At 40.3% G+C, this 18,292-nt stretch overlaps 1 protein-coding gene across 1 annotated transcript in view; it reads right to left on the bottom strand.

The window, feature by feature from the left end:
• The window catches only part of stxbp6l (syntaxin binding protein 6 (amisyn), like), a 14,123-nt gene extending 838 nt beyond the window's left edge, over positions 1 to 13,285 (bottom strand). The window contains exons 1-7 of the mRNA XM_048208489.1: positions 13,003 to 13,285; positions 11,397 to 11,564; positions 11,146 to 11,276; positions 10,825 to 11,074; positions 10,628 to 10,726; positions 7,284 to 7,468; positions 1 to 831 (exon numbers count right to left, since the gene is read on the bottom strand). The exon at positions 1 to 831 is cut by the window's left edge and continues 838 nt beyond it. Coding sequence (XP_048064446.1) covers positions 811 to 831; positions 7,284 to 7,468; positions 10,628 to 10,726; positions 10,825 to 11,074; positions 11,146 to 11,276; positions 11,397 to 11,564; positions 13,003 to 13,111 — 963 coding nt within the window. The 5' untranslated portion in view covers positions 13,112 to 13,285 and the 3' untranslated portion in view covers positions 1 to 810. The remainder of the gene's footprint in view (positions 832 to 7,283; positions 7,469 to 10,627; positions 10,727 to 10,824; positions 11,075 to 11,145; positions 11,277 to 11,396; positions 11,565 to 13,002) is intronic.
• Between the last annotated feature and the right edge of the window lie 5,007 nt (positions 13,286 to 18,292).

The following is an 18,292-nucleotide window of genomic DNA, read 5'->3' as shown; positions in this document are numbered from 1 at the left end:
AAAAAGAAAAAAAGAAAAAAAACACCTTAAGCTCATAGTTCAATGACTTCAGCGAGATTACAATATGAAATGGTACTATTAGTGTATAGCTTGCAGAATAAAAATGTATTCACTTAGCCAAAACTAAAAAGAGATTTGAAATCATTAGTCAAATGAGGTGCAGCAATTCTCCTTTCATTTCGATGCAGTGTATTACCTTAAAGGAGATCTTAAATGGATAGTTCAACCAAAAATGAAAATTCTGTCATTTACTCACCCTCAGGTTAAACATGTATGCGTTTCTTTGTTCTGTTGAATACAAATGAAGACATTTTGAAGAATGTTGGTGACCAAACAGTTTCTGGTCCCCATTCACTTCCATAGTGTTTTCTTTTTCAGCAACTGTTTAGTTACCATCATTCTTCTTCTGTTCAACAACTTGAGGGTGAGTAAATGATGACAGAATTTTCATTTTTTGGGGTGAACTATCCCTTTAAGACTCCTGCCACCACAAAAAAAAAAAAAAAAAAAAAAAAAAATTCAATCATCTCATGGAATTACAGCCACTGCTCAGGAAAATGAACAGATCTGACAGAACAGCATGACACACCACATCACAACTGCTTGAATTGCTCAGTGGCTTGCAAAAACAAAATTAAATAAATAAAGAGTCCAGTCTGCAGGTGAGGAGAAAACTGATGCAACAAAATCTGCCGTACACTCAAAATCACAATCTGAGTTAGATGTAAAGCTGCATTTCAAAATATCCAGCAACCGGTTGATTAAAAGTTAAGTTTCAAAAGGTTTATTCGCGGGCCATCCAGAACACCTCTAAATCTGCTTCAGAGCCATCTGAGGGAATAAAAGAAAATGTTATGCTTAATATTATTCATATTAAATATAATCCATAACTGGGTCTGACTACATATTTTAAATATTATATTATTTACACAACTGTTCAAATGTTCAAAGTTCAAATGTTTAGTGTCAGTTATTTTTTTAATCAAGGATGAATTAAACTGATAAATAGTAACTTTTACATTGTTACAAAAAAAAATTTTGTTCGCAATAAATGCTGTTCTTTTGAACTTTCTATTCATCAAAGAATCCTGAAAAAAAGCATCACGGTTTCCACAAAAATATTAAGCAGAACAGCTGTTTTCAACATTAATAAGAAGAAATGTTCACATCAGCATATTAGAATAATTTCTGAAGGATCATGTGACACTGAGGACTGGAGTAATGATGCTGAAAAATCAGGTTTAAAGGTGCCCTTAGATTATGTTTTTAAAAGATGTAATATAAGTCTAAGGTGTCCCCCGAATGTGTCTGTGAAGTTTCAGCTCAAAATACCCCATAGATTTTTTTTAATTAATTTTTTTAACTGCCTATTTTGGGGCATCATTATAAACGCGCCGATTTTATGCTGTGGCCCCTTTAAATCCCGTGCTCTCCGCCCACAGAGCTCGCGCTTGCCTTGAAACAGTGCCTTAACAAAGTTTACACAGCTAATATAACCCTCAAAATGGATCTTTAACAAAGTGTTCGTCATGCATGCGGCATGTATGCGTCGGATTATGTGAGTATTGTATACTGTTATATTGTTTACTTCTGATTTTGAATGAGTTTGATAGTGCTCCGTGGCTAACGGGTAATGCTACACTGTTGGAGAGATTTATAAAGAATGAAGTTGTGTTTATGAATTATACAGACTGCAAGTGTTTAAAAATGAAAATAGCGACGGCTCTCTTGTCTCCGTGAATACAGTAATAACCGATGGTAAATTTAACCACATTTAACAGTACATTAGCAACATGCTAACAAAACATTTAGAAAGACAGTTTACAAATATTACTAAAAATATCATGTTATCATGGATCATGTCAGTTATTATTGCTCCATCTGCCATTTTTCGCTATTGTTCTTGCTTGCTTACCTAGTCTGATGATTTGGTTGTGCACATTCAGATGTTACTGGCTGCCCTTGTCTAATGCCTTTTATAATGTTGGAAACGTGGGCTGGCATATGCAAATATTGGGGGTGTACATATTAATGATCCTGACTGTTACGTAACAGTCTGTTGAGATTCGCCTGTTCTTCGGAGGTCTTTTAAACAAATGAGATTGATATAAGAAGGAGGAAACAATGGAGTTTGAGACTCACTGTATGTCATTTCCATGTACTGAACTCTTGTTCCCTTTCGATACTTCACTCGTACTGCGTATGGGGGAAAAGTCTCCCTTTTTCCCCGCTACTGAAGCCTTTTCAATAACGCAGTGCAGCTGCATCGTCATTGGTTCACTCATTGCAAGTCGTTGAACCAATGACGGCGCGGCTTGGCTGCGCGGCCTATGGTGAGAGAGAAATGGGCGGGGTAAAACCCTATATAAGTGAGCGTATCGCCACAGGCCACTCAGTCCTTTCTCCTTCAGCGACGACTCGTCTTCTCCTCGCTGATCCTCGCTGAAGCCTGCTCGCCTGGAAAGAAGCTCGCCGCCTCGGAAGAAGCTCTGCCGCCGTCGAACAGGCCCCACAGCGGACCCTGCTGAGTCGCCGGATTCGCCAGCGCCTTCGCCCTCGTCAACTGCCGCCTGCGCGCCGTCGACGAGCCGCCGCCTCCCGCTTCCTGCTTCCGGCCTGGTCTCAGCGCGTCTCCTGCCGCCATCCGGCGCATCTATTGAGCATTTTTCCGCGGTTTACTAACCGCTTTAAGAGCACTTTCCACAGCGGTTTTCACCGCTCACGGCTCTCGCCGTTCTAAGAGCCACACAATCGCCGTTTTCACGGCGCCCTGGCACTCGGCACTCACAGTGCGCCCCGCACTGTGAGTGCATGAGCCTGGCGTCCTTGCGCTCTCGGGCTGCTTTCTTCAAGGGAAGTGACCCCGCCGATCGCGCCCTCCTCTCGCCTTCCTCCCGCGAGCCGGCTAGGAAGAGACAGCGGGGTAGACCGGCCCAGCGCACAGAGTTGAGCGAGCTCACGTCGGCCCAATGCCCGCGTGCCTCGCCTTCTCCCAGCAGAGAGCAGTGCCCGGTTCTGTTCTCCCGCCCCGAGCAACGTCCCTCAGCGGATGCAAGCGACCTTGTCTCGTTCGGCGGATCTGATGAGGAGCAGCTCGACGACTCCATGTCTCTGGCAGCCTCCGAACCCGAGCACTGGATGGGCGAGTCGGACGACCCCGCCCCCCTGCCCCCCCTGGAGCCCATTGATCGCGGCGCAGGTATGGACGCCGAGCTTTTCCGCGTCCTATCTAAGGCCATGGAGGAATTGGACCTCGACTGGGCTCCACCAGAGGAGCCATTGCGTAGCCGCCTGGATGAGTGGTTTCTCCCAGGCCGCCGCCAAGCCCCTCGACAACGCTCTGCCCCGTTCTTCCCTGAAGTTCATGAGGAAGATTGATGGCCAGCCTGGTTGTATTGGAGCGCCATTTAGATTGTGACCCAAGATTGTGCTGGACCCGGCGCCTCCTAAGTCGTCCTGATTGGCCAAAAAGGAAGAGGATCGGGGCATGTCTCGCTGCGGCCGGACCAACCCGAAAGCTCGCTCGTGCATACTCCCCTCTGCCTCATTTAACTCCGGGCACGGGACAAATGCAGTCTGCTGTAAAAGGGCCCACACATGTTGCGTCCTCAACAACCGCCGTTATCACGGCGACCAATTTTTTACACTCTCCTCAAAAGAGCTTATTTCCTCTTCCTCCCATATCGGTGTGCGACCCCCTCTATGCAGGCCGCCATCCGATGTCATTCTACCCCTTGCTACCCGGGCCGAGGCTTGGCAGGCCATCCCCGGCGTATCAAGTTGGATTCTGAGAACCATAAGCCTAGGTTACTCGCTCCAGTTTGCCAGAAGACCCCCGCGCTTCGGCGGGGTTATTCAAACTACGGTACAGCCGGACGATGCTCACGTCCTCCAGGCCGAAGTTTTAACTCTTCTGAGGAAAGGGGCTATAGAAATAGTTCACCCTTCGCATAGCGAGTTGGGCTTCTTCAGCCGTTACTTTCTGGTTCCAAAGAAAGACGGCGGTCTCAGACCCATTCTGGACCTCAGACTTCTGAACCTTTCCCTCATGAAGCGAAAGTTCAGAGTGCTAACGCTGAAGCAGATCCTCGCACAAGTATGTCACGGAGACTGGTTCTGCTCGCTGGACCTGAAAGATGCTTACTTTCGCATCCAGATAGCCCCCCAGCACAGGCGATTCTTGAGATTCGCGTTCGAGGGTGTGGCTTACCAATATACGGTCCTTCCCTTCGGGTTGACTTTCAGGAAGTGCATGAACGTGGCACTTTCCCCTCTGAGGCAGATGGGTATACGGGTTCTAAACTACCTCGACGACTGGCTCATTCTGGCCAGCTCGCGAACAGAGTTGGAGCACCACAGATCCGTGCTCCTCAGCCACTTGCAGTGTCTGGGTCTCAGGGTCAATTTAGCCAAGAGCTCGCTGCTTCCCACTCAACGTATCTCGTTCCTGGGTGCAGTCCTCGACTCAGTCCGTATGACAGCAGTAGTCTCTTCAGAGCGCACTCTGACCATTCAGCAGCTCGCGGCTTCCGTCAAGAACAAAGCCTACCTCCCTCTGAAGCTGTTCCAGCTCGGCCTGCTTCATATGCGGCCTCTGCAGTACTGGCTGAAGATTCGGGTCCCTCCTCACGCCTGGCGGCATGGCTGCTTGCGTCTCAAGGTCAATCAGGCCTGTGTAGCAGCCCTGAAGCCCTGGACGAACCCCTCTTGGTTCAGTCTTGGAGTACCTCTGCAGGCGGTATCACGAAGAACGGTGCTTTCGACGGACGCGTCCAACCTGGGTTGGGGCGCTCTGTGCGAGGGCAGTCCGGCCTTCGGCTCGTGGTCCCACGAGGAGAGCCATCTACATATCAACTGCCTCGAAATGTTGGCAGTGATTCGAGCCCTACACGCCTTTCAGGTCCAATTGACGGATCGCCACGTCCTAGTCCAATCGGACAGCATGACAGTGGTTTCTTACATCAACCGCCAAGGAGGTCTTTCATCCAGCCGCCTATGCGCTCTGGCGAAATGCCTGCTAGAATGGGCTTCTCCACGGGTTCGGTCACTCAGAGCGACCCACATACCCGGGAAGAACAATCTGGGTGCAGATATGCTGTCATGGAGCAATGTCCCCTCAGACGGGTGGATGCTCCATCCCCAGACAGTTCATACCATTTGGGAGTCCTTCGGGAGGGCGGAGATAGACCTCTTCACCTCTCAAGACAACTCTCATTGCCCAATCTATTTTTCAAAGAAGGACGATGCACTGGCCCACCCTTGGCCCAACTCCCTTCTTTACGCTTTTCCCCCAATCGCTCTGATCCCTCGGGTCATCAGGCGCGTCAGGGAAGACAAACACAGAGTTCTGTTGGTGGTCCCGCTCTGGAGGTGCCAGGTTTGGACCTCGGAGCTGTTCAGGCTTTCCGCGAAAGCCCCCTGGCCAATTCCCCTGAGACGGGACCTCCTCTCTCGGGCGAACAGAACGATCTGGCACCCACGGCCGGAGCTGTGGGATTTGCACCTGTGGTTCCTTGATGGGAGCCGTCCGACCTCCCCAGGAACGTGCTAGATACCATTTCACAGGCTAGAGCCCCGTCCACTAGACGCCTCTACGCTCAGAAATGGGCGGTCTTTGTTAGCTGGTGTTCCACACGCAACTTAGACCCGGAGGAGTGTGACGTATCTGCTATACTGTCCTTCCTTCAGGAGCGCTTGGATGCGGGGCGAGCCCCCTCCACGCTCAAGGTTTACATAGCAGCCATTGCAGCGTTTCACGCACCCATTGCTGGCCAGTCAGTAGGTCAGAACAACCTTGTCATAAGGTTTCTGAGGGGTTCCAGGCGGTTGCATCCACCGCGGGCCCCTACGGTTCCTTCCTGGGACCTCTCGTTGGTCCTCAGAGCTCTAAAGGGCCCGCCCTTTGAGCCACTGCGTCTGGCAGACCTCAGGCCCCTGACGCTTAAGACCGCCCTGCTGCTTGCACTGGCGTCGATCAAGCGTGTTGGCGATTTGCAGGCCCTTTCTGTTAGCCCTGCATGCCTCGAATTTGGGCCAGGCGACTCTAGAGTTGTGCTGAAACCTAGGGTGGGCTACGTTCCCAAGGTGCTGTCTACACCTTTCAGATCCCAGGCGCATTTATACCGAGCGATCTCGTCCTTTTCGGCAGTCTGATCAGCTCTTTGTTTGTTTTGGTGGCCGCACCAAAGGGTCTTCGGTCTCAAAACAGCGTCTTTCGCGTTGGATTGTTGACGCTATAGCTCTCTGTTACTCCTTGGAGGGCACCCCTTGCCCCATAGGAGGAAGAGCCCACTCCACTAGGGGTATGGCCTCATCTTGGGCCTGGTCCAGTGGAGTTTCCATTAAAGACATTTGTGAGGCGGCCGGCTGGTCCTCGCCGTCCACTTTTGCCAGGTTTTATCAGTTGGACGTCCCGACCTTGCAAGCTCGGGTCCTTTCAGCGTGAATTTGCGGCCCTAGGAGTTGCGCAAACCCGGGAGTTTCTCCCTCGTAGTGCAACAGGGGTTACGGCGGCTTCGGCCTTCCCACTTGACAATTGGTCCCCTCAAGGTGTCCGGTCAGGTCCAGTCGTTCCCCAGCCGTGGCACGGCGTGGTTGAATTTGTTCCCCCATACGCAGTACGAGTGAAGTATCGAAAGGGAACTTACTCGGTTACTAACGTAACCTCGGTTCCCTGAGATACGGAACGAGTACTGCGTTACTTGCCGTGCACTGGGCTGCGGCTCAGTGTCGTCGCTTCAATTGATATGGCCTGAGTGGCCTATGGCGATACGCTCACTTATATAGGGCTTTACCCCGCCCATTTCGGCGGGAAAGTTTGCGCGCTCTCTCGCCATAGGCCGCACAGCCAAGCTGCGCCGTCATTGGTTCAACGACTTGCAATGAGTGAACCAATGACGATGCAGCTGCACTGCGTTATTGAAAAGGCTTCAGTAGCGGGGAAAAAGGGAGACTTTTCCCCCATATGCAGTACTCGTTCCGTATCTCAGGGAACCGAGGTTACGTTAGTAACCGAGTAAGTTATTTAACTATGCCAAGATAAATTCAATTTTTCATTCGAGGGCACCTTTAAATTACATTTTAAAATATTAGAATAGATCTGTGCTGGTACATTTTAATGATTTAAATAGTTAATATTTTAATTAAAATACTGTTTATAAAAATAAATAAAAAAACTACAACTGTGCATCACTGACTGGTTGTTCTTATGACAGTGCGAGGTTTCATAAACCTTAAGTTAATTTCAAGTGAATCAGAGTCAATTGGTTTTGCGATCAGCTCACCTTCTGAGCAGCTTCTGCAAACTGCTTGGCTCCGTGGAACATGTGGCTTGTCTTGTCATCAGCCTTCATTAGACGCTCCCCACGTTCACTCAGAACCTGACTGGCCCTCCGCATTACATTCCCCATCTTCCTCACCGCCGGAGGGGACGGGCTTCTTCTGCTCCTAGATGCTTTAACAGCTGGTGCTGTGGAAATAAGCAGAAACGCACATTAGCATTGTGTCCAAAAAGTCTTATTTTACACATTTACTATATTAGATACTAAATAGACTTATATTTACACTGAACAAAATTGTAAACGCAACATTATCTCGGCAAAGGAGAAGTGCTCACTAACACAGATTTAGACAGATTTGTGAACAATATTTGAGAGAAATAGGCCTTTTTTGTACATAGAAAAAGTCTGCTCTGGAATAAAGATGCTGCTTTCTGTAAGGACACATTAAAAGTAAAGCTAACATTTAAGATATTAATAATGCAAAAAAAAAAAATAATAATAATCATCAAATCTATTCATCACAGAATCCTTTAAAAAAAGTGTCACAGTTACTAAAAAAAAAAAAAAAAAATATTAATTGGCACAACTGTTTTCAACACTGACAATAATAAGAAATGTTTCGCGAGCATCAAATCAGCATATTAGAATGATTTCTGAAGGATCATGTGACTGAAGACTGGAGTAATGATGCTGAAAATTCAGCTATGATCACAGGAATAAATTACATTATAAAATATATTCAAATAGAAAAGTGGTGTTTTAAATTGTAATAACATTCAACTGTATTTTTGGTCAAAGAAATACAGTCTTGGTGAGCATAAAAAAAAAAAAAAGGTTGGCGGTAAGGACCACATAGGATCGTTTATGATCCCAGCTCAAATGTGGGATTTGCTGCATTATGTAAGATTGTTATTTATTATCCATGCCAATTTCTTTTTCTATCGGCATGTCCACTATTACACACACACACAAAATAATGTGTATAGTTTGTTTAATAACTATCAATATGACACAAACAGAACCAGTGATGTGAGATCATAGCCAAAAACTGTAATCAGTGTTGAGGAAAGTTACTTTTAAAAGTAATGTGTTACAATATTGCATTACTCCCTAAAAAAGGAACTCATTGTGTTACTTAGTTACTTTTTGGGGAAAGTAATGCATAGTGTTACCTTCACAGTACTTTTTCTCACCTGGGCTGGGATTACTTTGTTTTTAATTAAAAAAAAAAAAAAAAGGTTCTATTTTTCGAGAAATCTAAAGGTTTTTTCACACCAAAAGTGAAATAAGCTTCAGGCCGAAGGAAATGCAAATTCACTCCTGTACAGTCGAGGGCACAGCTCAAACAAATCTTTCAGCTGTGCTGCAATTCTAGACTAGAGAAGAATAGGGCGCATGAAAGTTCAACACTGTCAAAGATCAGCAGCAAAGACATTGCTTAATAAAGTGAGATTAAATACATAAAGTATATTTGGGTTATTTAACATTTAATTATAGCAGGTTTATGTCATATTCTGAGTTTGTATTTCACCGTTTATATTAATTTTAAGATATACTAAATCCGTTTTTGTGCAAGTAAGATGAGTAAATGTCTGTTCACATTTAGTCTAGAACTACAATAACCATCATGTTCACACAGCGCACACAACACCTCTGCACTTACTCCTGATTTCTCACAACATGGGGACAAGAGAGGTGTCAGTCAATAAATGAGAAAAAGTAGCTTACTTTAATTTTGAAAAAGTCAGATATTTTGTTGTAAATTTAAAATAATGCGTTACATTACTAGTTACTTGAAAAAAGTAATCTGATTACATGACATGCGTTATTTGTAATGCGTTACCCCAATACTGATTGTAATTAGTCAGAGTGATTTATATGGTGTGTTTCACATATGTACTTAGTTTGCATAAACTTACTTGTTCTTTGGTTCAGGAATCATATACACTTGAAAAGCAATTCTGCAATTAACTAATCTCATTAATTGCAAAAAAACATGGTAGTATATGACTAGAGCTGAGGTGTGTGGACTGACACATTGCATTTTGCGCCTCCAGAACAGCTTGGCACCTCTCCCATTCATTACACACCATTCATCCATGATCCGCTGTGAAGGCTGGTGCCACTTCACTCATCTCCGCTTCTCTCCCCCTCCTCAACGCCTGTCTTTGTGTCCCCGCGCATGCCTTCATCTAAACAAAGTGGCCTCTGAACTAATCGGCCTCCCTTTTTGCAATGGAGCCATTCTCCACCACTGCCGAGAGATCTATCACAACACTACAAACAACCACCCGACGACAGGGGCCGACAAAGCACCCTCTCTTCCTGCCTGGACGCTGACTGATCTTGACCCACACAACTCCACAGACAGGAAAGGATGGAAATGAACAGGCAATTGCCTAAAAGATGCATTTGTAATACATTGTCTAGGGGTCAGTGGTTCATTTTTTCTAGTAAATGAAAATGCAATTCATAAATACACAATGATTTGAATACACCTCTTCAATGATGAGCATGTTGTTTTTCAGTTCTGAATAAATTTTACATTTTTTAGGAGCATAAAGTCAAAAATATCAAGGTGACAACTATCCTGATCTCATAATGAAGGAAAAAAAAGGATGAAAATACTGAAAAGCCATTCAATTATGACAACTAATATATATATAAGCATTCTTGAAAATATATTATAAATAATCATTCTAGAAAAAAATCTTGAGAAATCTTGAAATAATGATCATTGAATAACAATAAAAATAACTATTGTTAGAAAAATAAGCATTCTTGAAAATTCTTTGAAAAGGATTTATTATTATTATTAAAAAATATATATTATTATACAAAATAGCATTCTAGAAAAAAATCTTGAAATAGTAATAACAATATAATTAATAAACAATAATAAATAATTAATAACAATATAATTAATTATTATTGTTAGAAAAATAAGCATTCTTGAAAATAATTTTAATTTTTTAAATATTGCAATTGGCAATAAGATAAATAATAATAACAACAAAAAGCATTCTTGAAAAAAATATATAAATATATTATATTATAAAAATATTTTATATAAATAATAAAATAATAATATAAAATAATATTAAAATAGAAAATATTTATTAATGTGTACCCATAAAGTAAATGATTTTAAGGTATTAAAATAATCTTTTTACTTGATAGTTGCACCACCAACTTTCAATTTGAATTTTTTTTAATGTATAAATGATTTTCAAAACAATAAGACACTAAGGTGATTTCAATTAATTTGGAAACACACACACACACACACACACACATGCACACACACCTACACATGCACACACACACACACACACACACACACTAACCTTCACGCTGAAGCCGACCCTGGTTTGCAGTCATACTGTTCTTCATTCTATTCAAAAAAATCTTGCAGCGGTAGATGACCATATTAACAGAACAAGCATCTAAAATATGGAAACATACATTTTTGTTTCGTTACAGATCTCAGGTTCTCCATACGGTACATATTAATTCTGCAACCCAGCTTTTTGAACCCACTCACCTCCCATCAGCTTTTGCTGACAGTTGACAAAGTTAGTTTGGTTTGGAGCAACAGGGCTCTTCTTGTTCTCCGGAGCTCCTGGTATCTTCTGTTCTCCAGGGGACGCTGGGTTGTCTTGGCCACGCTTTGCCTCCCAGTAGTTCTGACAAGCATGGTACAGAACTTGCACAAACATGCATTTCTCTGCAGCTGAGCTGGCCACCCATTGATCAGTGGTGCGATCGAACACTAGGTCGAACTCAGGAGTGTCCTAACAAATATTCAGAGTCAAAATAATGGAATGTACTGGAACATAAAAACTGCATTTAGAAATTTGGTCACCTTATCAGGGTTGATGCCATTGACCTGGCGAAGCTGCTCCACAGACCACTGAGACCTTTTAGCGAACTGTCGTGTGCCCTGATACCTCTTAACTTTGGTGATGAGGACTTGAGCTGGTCTACTGTTAGTAACTACAGGGAAACATGAGTCAATAATGTTCCAAACTTCAAGACTTCACATTGCTCAATAAATGTATACATATTTTTCAAACTCACTAGTTTAGAAACTTAAAGTATATAAAGACACATTACCTGACAAGCAGAGGAAAGTTAAGTAGTCCTTCTTGCGGCCTGCATTGAGAAACGACAGTCCCTTCCTCTTCGCCCTTCTCCTCACCTCAATGGCTACCAGTAACTTTTCACCTCTTGGGACAAAGATCTCACGGCTGATTGCTGACTGAATGTTCATCTTCAAAATGCCTTGAAAATATTTCCACAATATATGAACAATGAATGAATTTTTGTGCCCAACACTAGAAAATATTGGAATAAATAATTTAGGCCAATTGACAACTATACAGTGCCAGCAGTGCTGGGTAGTAACTGATTACATGTAATCTGGATTACAAAAATTAAGTACTTAGTAATTTTATTACATTTTAAGATACTCATAATTAGACTACAGTTACTTTTCTATTGATTACATGATTACATGTCATTGCATATCTAATCAGTTCCTGATGAACACATTAATTATTATTTGAATTATCATTCATTGAGTTGTTTAACCATGTATTACTGTCTTTGGAAGGCTTTTGCCTTTCAAACAAATGTACAAATAAAATATACATTATTTCACATTTGCTGTACATGCAATGCAGGGATTTTTTGTCAACTTTTTTTGTCAGCTGAACCTCTTTGCTTTTAATATATTTACTTGAATTTAGCCCTGAGATTTTAAGTTAATATGTTAGGTCAATAATAAAATTAAGTAAATAAAAATAATAAATAATAATAAAATTATGTTCACGGTTCTCTAATGTACTCTGATGCATGTCACGTGACATGCAGGTAAACTTCTTTTATTATTTTTCTGGTAAATGTTTTATTTTGGTTGTTTTTATTTTTAAAATTTTAAATTACTTAATAGCTTTTCATTAAACTTACAAACCCCAGTCTGGGAAACCCTGACGTATTGTAATATTTAATGCACGTCATGTTGTTGATAACAAAGAATTGAATATATTTTCTTTCTCTTTGTATTTTTATATCAATATGGTACAAGATTATCCTATTCAAATGAATCCATCAAAAGTAATCTAAAAAGTAATCAAAAAGTAGTCAGAATACATTTCCTAAAATGAGTAATCCAGATTAGTAAACATAATCTAAAAAGTAATCTACACTGTAAAGAATTATTTTCATGATCACAACTTTTTTTCTTTTGTCAAATCAACTTAGATAATTAATGTGGTTCAGATAACATAATATTTTGAGTTCCTGTTGATTAAACCAATCACCTTCATTGTATTAACTCAAATTTTTAATTTCAATTAACTCAAAATTAAGGCAACCAGATAACTTACTTTTTTAAGTTAAACCAACCATTTTTTTTCAGTGTACCAGTACTGCATTATATTATATTATATTATTTATATTTATATTATATATATATATATATATATATATATATATATATATATCCACAAAATATGGTCAAAAATGGTATTTTATTTTACATTCTATCTAACATTTTTAAGACAATTAACGTATGAATATTAAGTGTTTTTGTTAAAAAGCTTATAAATGACAGACTTCGATAGCTCAGCTGTTGCTCTAAAAGGTTTCCAAACACAGAACAACTTTATGCATTCGTAAAACTACACAAATCCTTGAATAAAGAGATGAAAAAACACACCTTCAGCTTGATCTTCCTGAGGCTTTCTTCCTCCCTCGAGCCCTGAAGAGCGGTGAAAAGTTTTCAGCAGCCCAGTCTGTCTGCGCCTCAAGCCATCTTTATCCTGCATGTGGTCTAATGAGAGACTGCTGGGCGTGTGGTAAGTCCCGGAGAAAACCCACAGGCTGTGTCCTCTATTCTAGTGAGCTGCCTACTGAGAGAGCGCTTCGGGAACATAGACGCGTTTGGGTCAACTGAGCTCAAACATGCTGCCTAGATAGCAGCTCTTGGACTTGAGACAGAGCCACACTCACTTAAACACAACGCTGGAAAGTCGCTGATGATCACGTGCAGCCCGGTTGGTAAGACCTGATTGGACATATCTAACAGAGCTGCCTACTGATATACTGATACTATATATTGATAATATAGAAATTGACTTTATAAACAACTCTAAAGTAGTTTTTATAAGTTGGAAACTGAAAACTTCATAAATTCAAACAAATACATACATACATGCATTTGAATGAACATAGAAATAGAAGTTTGAAATTCTATATTATTCTATATTCTATATTATTCTATATTCTAATTGTTTGATCGCAATATGATTGGTTCCTAATATAATACAATAAGATATGATATCAGTTCAAAAGTGTGGGCTCGACAGGATTTTTTAATGTTTCTGAAAGTCTCTAATGCTCACATTACAAATGCAGTAAAACATTAATATTGTGAAATATTATTACAATTTAAAATAACTGTAACTGTTTTCTTTTTAAAAATATTTTAAAATGTAATTTATTCCTGTGATGCAAAGCTGACTTTTCAGTATCATTACTCCAGTCTTCACTGTCACATATGATATTGTGACAGAATTGTATTAATTTGTGACAGGAGAATGCATAAAAAAATTAAAAAAAAATCAGTGGGATGTGGATGTCACCCGGTGGCTTGGATGTCAAAATATAGCTGCAAGCAGCGATGATGGGCCCAAGCCCCGGAGGCTTTAGGGAGACTGTGCACAACAGGCAGTATGCATTTAAACTGGGTGAATCTAAAAGGATTTTGTCAAGATATGAAACTCTTCTTGTTTGCTTTTTTGTCATAAATTTAATTCCTTGTGCCATGGCAACACCGTTCGAGGTATCCAATATCTGTTCGCAATGTAGCATTGTCAATGATTTGGCATCATGTTCAGAAACTTTGGTGCGAATCATACGAGAAGTAGTTAAAAATTCAGAGCCTGACCTTTTAAAATATCCACATTCTAACCAAAATAGCTGGCGTCCTGTTGGTCGGAGATAATGACTGTAAATTAGAAAGTTGTCCAGCTCAATCAGAACATTATATGTACAGAGTTTGGTGACTGTAGGTAAAACTAACCCCCACTTTTGTCAAAAGGTGGCGCTACAGAGCCCCTCCTCCACACCTGTTTGTAAGGTTTTACCAGCTGACAGCTCTGTGTGTGTCGAGTTTCATGCAATTTGATGCGTGCTAAGAGCCTCAAAAACACCCCCAAAAATGTTTGATGTGTTGCCATGGCAATAGTATTTAAGATATCCAAGAATCATTTCACAGGTCTACATCTGCAATGTCTTGACATTATTCTGACAAAGATTGTCAATTGGGTAAAAATAAGAGGGTGATTTCAAAGTATTTTGAAGTGACACACTTCTTGCTGCCAGATGGTGGCACTATCTGGCAGCAACTCACAATAGTCACATCCATGTGATCAGCCTCCTACAACGAACACGCAGTTGAAGTTTCATCAAGATTAATGTATGTGGAAGTTATAACACTTCCTGTTTCCCTTTTTTTGCCATAAATACATTGTCTCGCCACAGACAAACCGTTCGAGATGTCCAATATTCGTCTGCAATTTAGCATCCTCATTGTCTTGTAATCATGTTGAAAAAGTTTGGTGTTAATCGTATTAGAGCAGTAGTTAAAAATTGAGAGTGTGGTTCAAAAAATCCACATTCAAACTAAAATAGCTGACTTCCTGTTGGTCGGAGCTAATGACTGTAAATTAGAAAGTTGTCCGGCTCGATGAGAACAATTTATGTCCTGAGTTTGGTGACTGTAGGAAAAAAACTAACCCCCAACTTTAGACAAAAGGTAGTGCTATAGAGATTTATAGTAAATTTAAACTATAATTTTTTTATTCTTTCATTTTCTGAAGAGACCAACTTTAGGTCTGTATTCCAAATCATTTATGAATTACAACCATTTAAGTTTGGATAGTGCATTTTCACATCTATATTCAAAAAGGGTGGTGACGGTTAACAGGTTAAAATTTATCCTGCAATTTTTTTCATTTTTATCATTACCATAGCCCAGTTGTATAGGCATAACAATGTCAAATTTTGAAAATGACAATTTTGAAAATGTATCAGTAAGCACACAAGTTCAGTTTACCATCTTAACACATACAACAAACACTGGCCCAAAATATTGTATTAGTATTAGCTATAATTCCAAAAGACAGGCAGATTTACATCAAAATACAGTAGAGTTTTATATCATGTACAGCCTTTGACATTAATAAAGTATATGGGAAGCATTTAACCTTCCATTTTAAAAGTGTATAGTATAAGGTGACCTGCGACACAACCCACCAGTTGAGAACAACAGTCTACATTGTGTATGGCTAAAACTAAATGACCCCTCAGAGATTAATAAAGTTGTATTGTTTTCCGTTGGCATCAAGGTCCATAGCAACTCTAAGCTGATCCTTATATTAACTATACAGTCAGGATTTAAAAGCAATTCAGAGAATGAGACAGAGCAGGCGGTCGATATCAATTTTAATGAAAATCACGAGGTTCACAAAAGAGGAACAGCTCGGCGTTCACTGAAGCTAAACATGAACAGACACGCTGGAGTCCAGTTCTAATATATATGCACATAATGCAGACCATACCCTCTGACCACAGACCTAATGAAGATCTCACTGTTCAGCTTATTGGCACATTCAAGGGTGAGGTAAGGAGAAATGTTAAGTGCTTTTCTCTTGTCATCGTAAAGGCATGGGGGTGTTGATTTTCAGGATTGCTGTAAACAAATCATACAAAATGAATACATAAAACACAAACTTAACACAAAAAAATGATAGTTATTTCAAAATGGCAAGGTCTTTGTGACTATGTGGTTCTTTAGTGCAGTAATACATTAGAAAACAGTAAGATGTTTGATATGCTGATTGCACATCATGGGCATAAAAGCGAATGCCACATATGAAAAATGAGTTTCAACTTGGACAGAACTAAGAGGAGATTCAGTTAGGAATCTTTCTAACAGCCTCAGTGGAAAACATCAGACTTTCTCTTTCATGCATGTTAAAGCATAAACTCTAATTCAGTGGTGATCATAGCAAAGAGTGCAGTTCAAATATGCAGTAGATTTCAGTGTCTATCATGCAAGTGTAGAGAAGAAACTAAAGCTTCAGTGTATCAGAAAAAAGTAGAAGGAACAGGACCGGAAATATCTTTAAAGGAATAGTTCAGCCAAAAATACAAATTCTGTCAACATTCTCCCCAGTGATGTTCCAAACCCGTATGCTTTATTTCTTCAATGTAGGACAAATGGATCATTTCTTAAGGGATTAGTTCACTTCAGAATTAAAATTTCATGATAATTTACTCACCCTATGTCATCCAAGATGTTTATGTCTTTCTTTCTTCAGTCGAAAAGAAATTAAGGTTTTTTGAGGAAAACATTCCAGGATTTTTCTCCATATAGTGGACTTCACTGGGGTTCAACTTCCAAATTGCAGTTTCAATGCAGCTTTAAAGGGCTCTACACGATCACAGATGAGGAATAAGGGTCTTATCTAGCATAAAGATTGGTCATTTTCTAAAAAAAAAAAAAAAAAAAAAAAAAAGTATATACTTTTTAACCACAAATGCTCATCTTGCACTGCTCTGAGATGCACCACGCATTACGTAATCACGTTGGAAAGGTTACACGTGATGTAGGCAGAAGTACTGCAGTAGGGCAGTAAACTCCAACTTAAAAATTGCCCAACATTGTTGTTTTACCTTTTTTTGTAAAGGGCATTTGAGTGTTAGTCTTTGTAAGTTCGCTTTGTAGACACTGGATCGGTACTTCCGCCTACGTCACGCGTGACCTTTCCAACGTGATGTAATGTGTGGCACATCGCAGAGCTAGTGCAAGACGAGCATTTGTGGTTAAAACGTATATACATTTTTAGTTTATTTTTTTTAAAAATTGACTGATCATTTTTCTAGATAAGACACTTATTCCGTGCCTGGGATCGTGTAGAACCCTTTGAAGCTGCATTGAAACTGAATTTGGACCTTCAACCAGTTGAACCCCGGTGAAGTCCACTATATGGAGAAAAATCCTGGAATGTTTTCCTCAAAAAACCTTAATTTCTTTTCGACTGAAGAATGAAAGACATGAACATCTTGGATGACATGGGGGTGAGTAAATTATCAGAAAATTTTAATTCTGAAGTGAACTAATCCTTTAAGAATGTACTGGTCGATCTTTTCATGAAATTACAATGAATGGGATCAAAAGATCCATAAACTTGTGCACTATGTTCCAAGTCTTCTGAATCCATAATTTTTTTTTTTTTTTTTTTCTGAATCTGGTTAATTTTGAGAACCAGACTAAAGTTTAAGTGGTTATTCCCTGATAATCTTCTCCTAAAACGCTGTGACCAGATCAATGATTGAGCAAACTGAGTTCAGGAATAATGTGTGAACGAATCATTCAGACTCAAGATCTGACTCAAATAAAGATTCGTTCATGAATCAGACATTGGCTCTTCTCTCACGAACTATCATGACTGTGGAAAGAAGAGCTCAGACATATGTCAACATTTTTGGTGAATAACGACTTAAATTTCAGTCTGTTCACATTAAATCCAAAAGACATGGAATATTTTCCCTTTTGTGAAACTTTATGGTGCTTTGCGTCCTTTTTGAAACTTAAAAGTCTTCATCAAAGTTATTATCGTTAGCTAAAACTAAAACCATTTTAAAAAATTGTTTCGTTGCTTAAAGGGATAGTTCACCCAAAAATTTTAAAATTTTGTCATTATTTACTCACCCTCATTCCTTGAGTTGAGTTTCTTTCTTCTGTTGAACACAAAAGAAAATATTTTGAAGAATGTTGGTAAGCAGACAGTTGATGGCACCAATTGACTTCCATAGTAGGAAAAAAAATACTATCGAAGTCAATGGGTGCCGTCAACGATCTAGTTACCGACATTTTTTAAAATATCTTCTTTTGTGTTCAACAGAAGAAAGAAACTCATACAGGTTTGGAACAACATGAG

Source organism: Megalobrama amblycephala, linkage group LG11 (assembly GCF_018812025.1).
Source record: "Megalobrama amblycephala isolate DHTTF-2021 linkage group LG11, ASM1881202v1, whole genome shotgun sequence".
Classification (NCBI taxonomy): Eukaryota; Metazoa; Chordata; class Actinopteri; order Cypriniformes; family Xenocyprididae; genus Megalobrama; species Megalobrama amblycephala.
The sequence above is the reverse complement of the archived record's forward strand: the minus strand, read 5'-3'. Positions and strand labels throughout refer to the sequence as shown.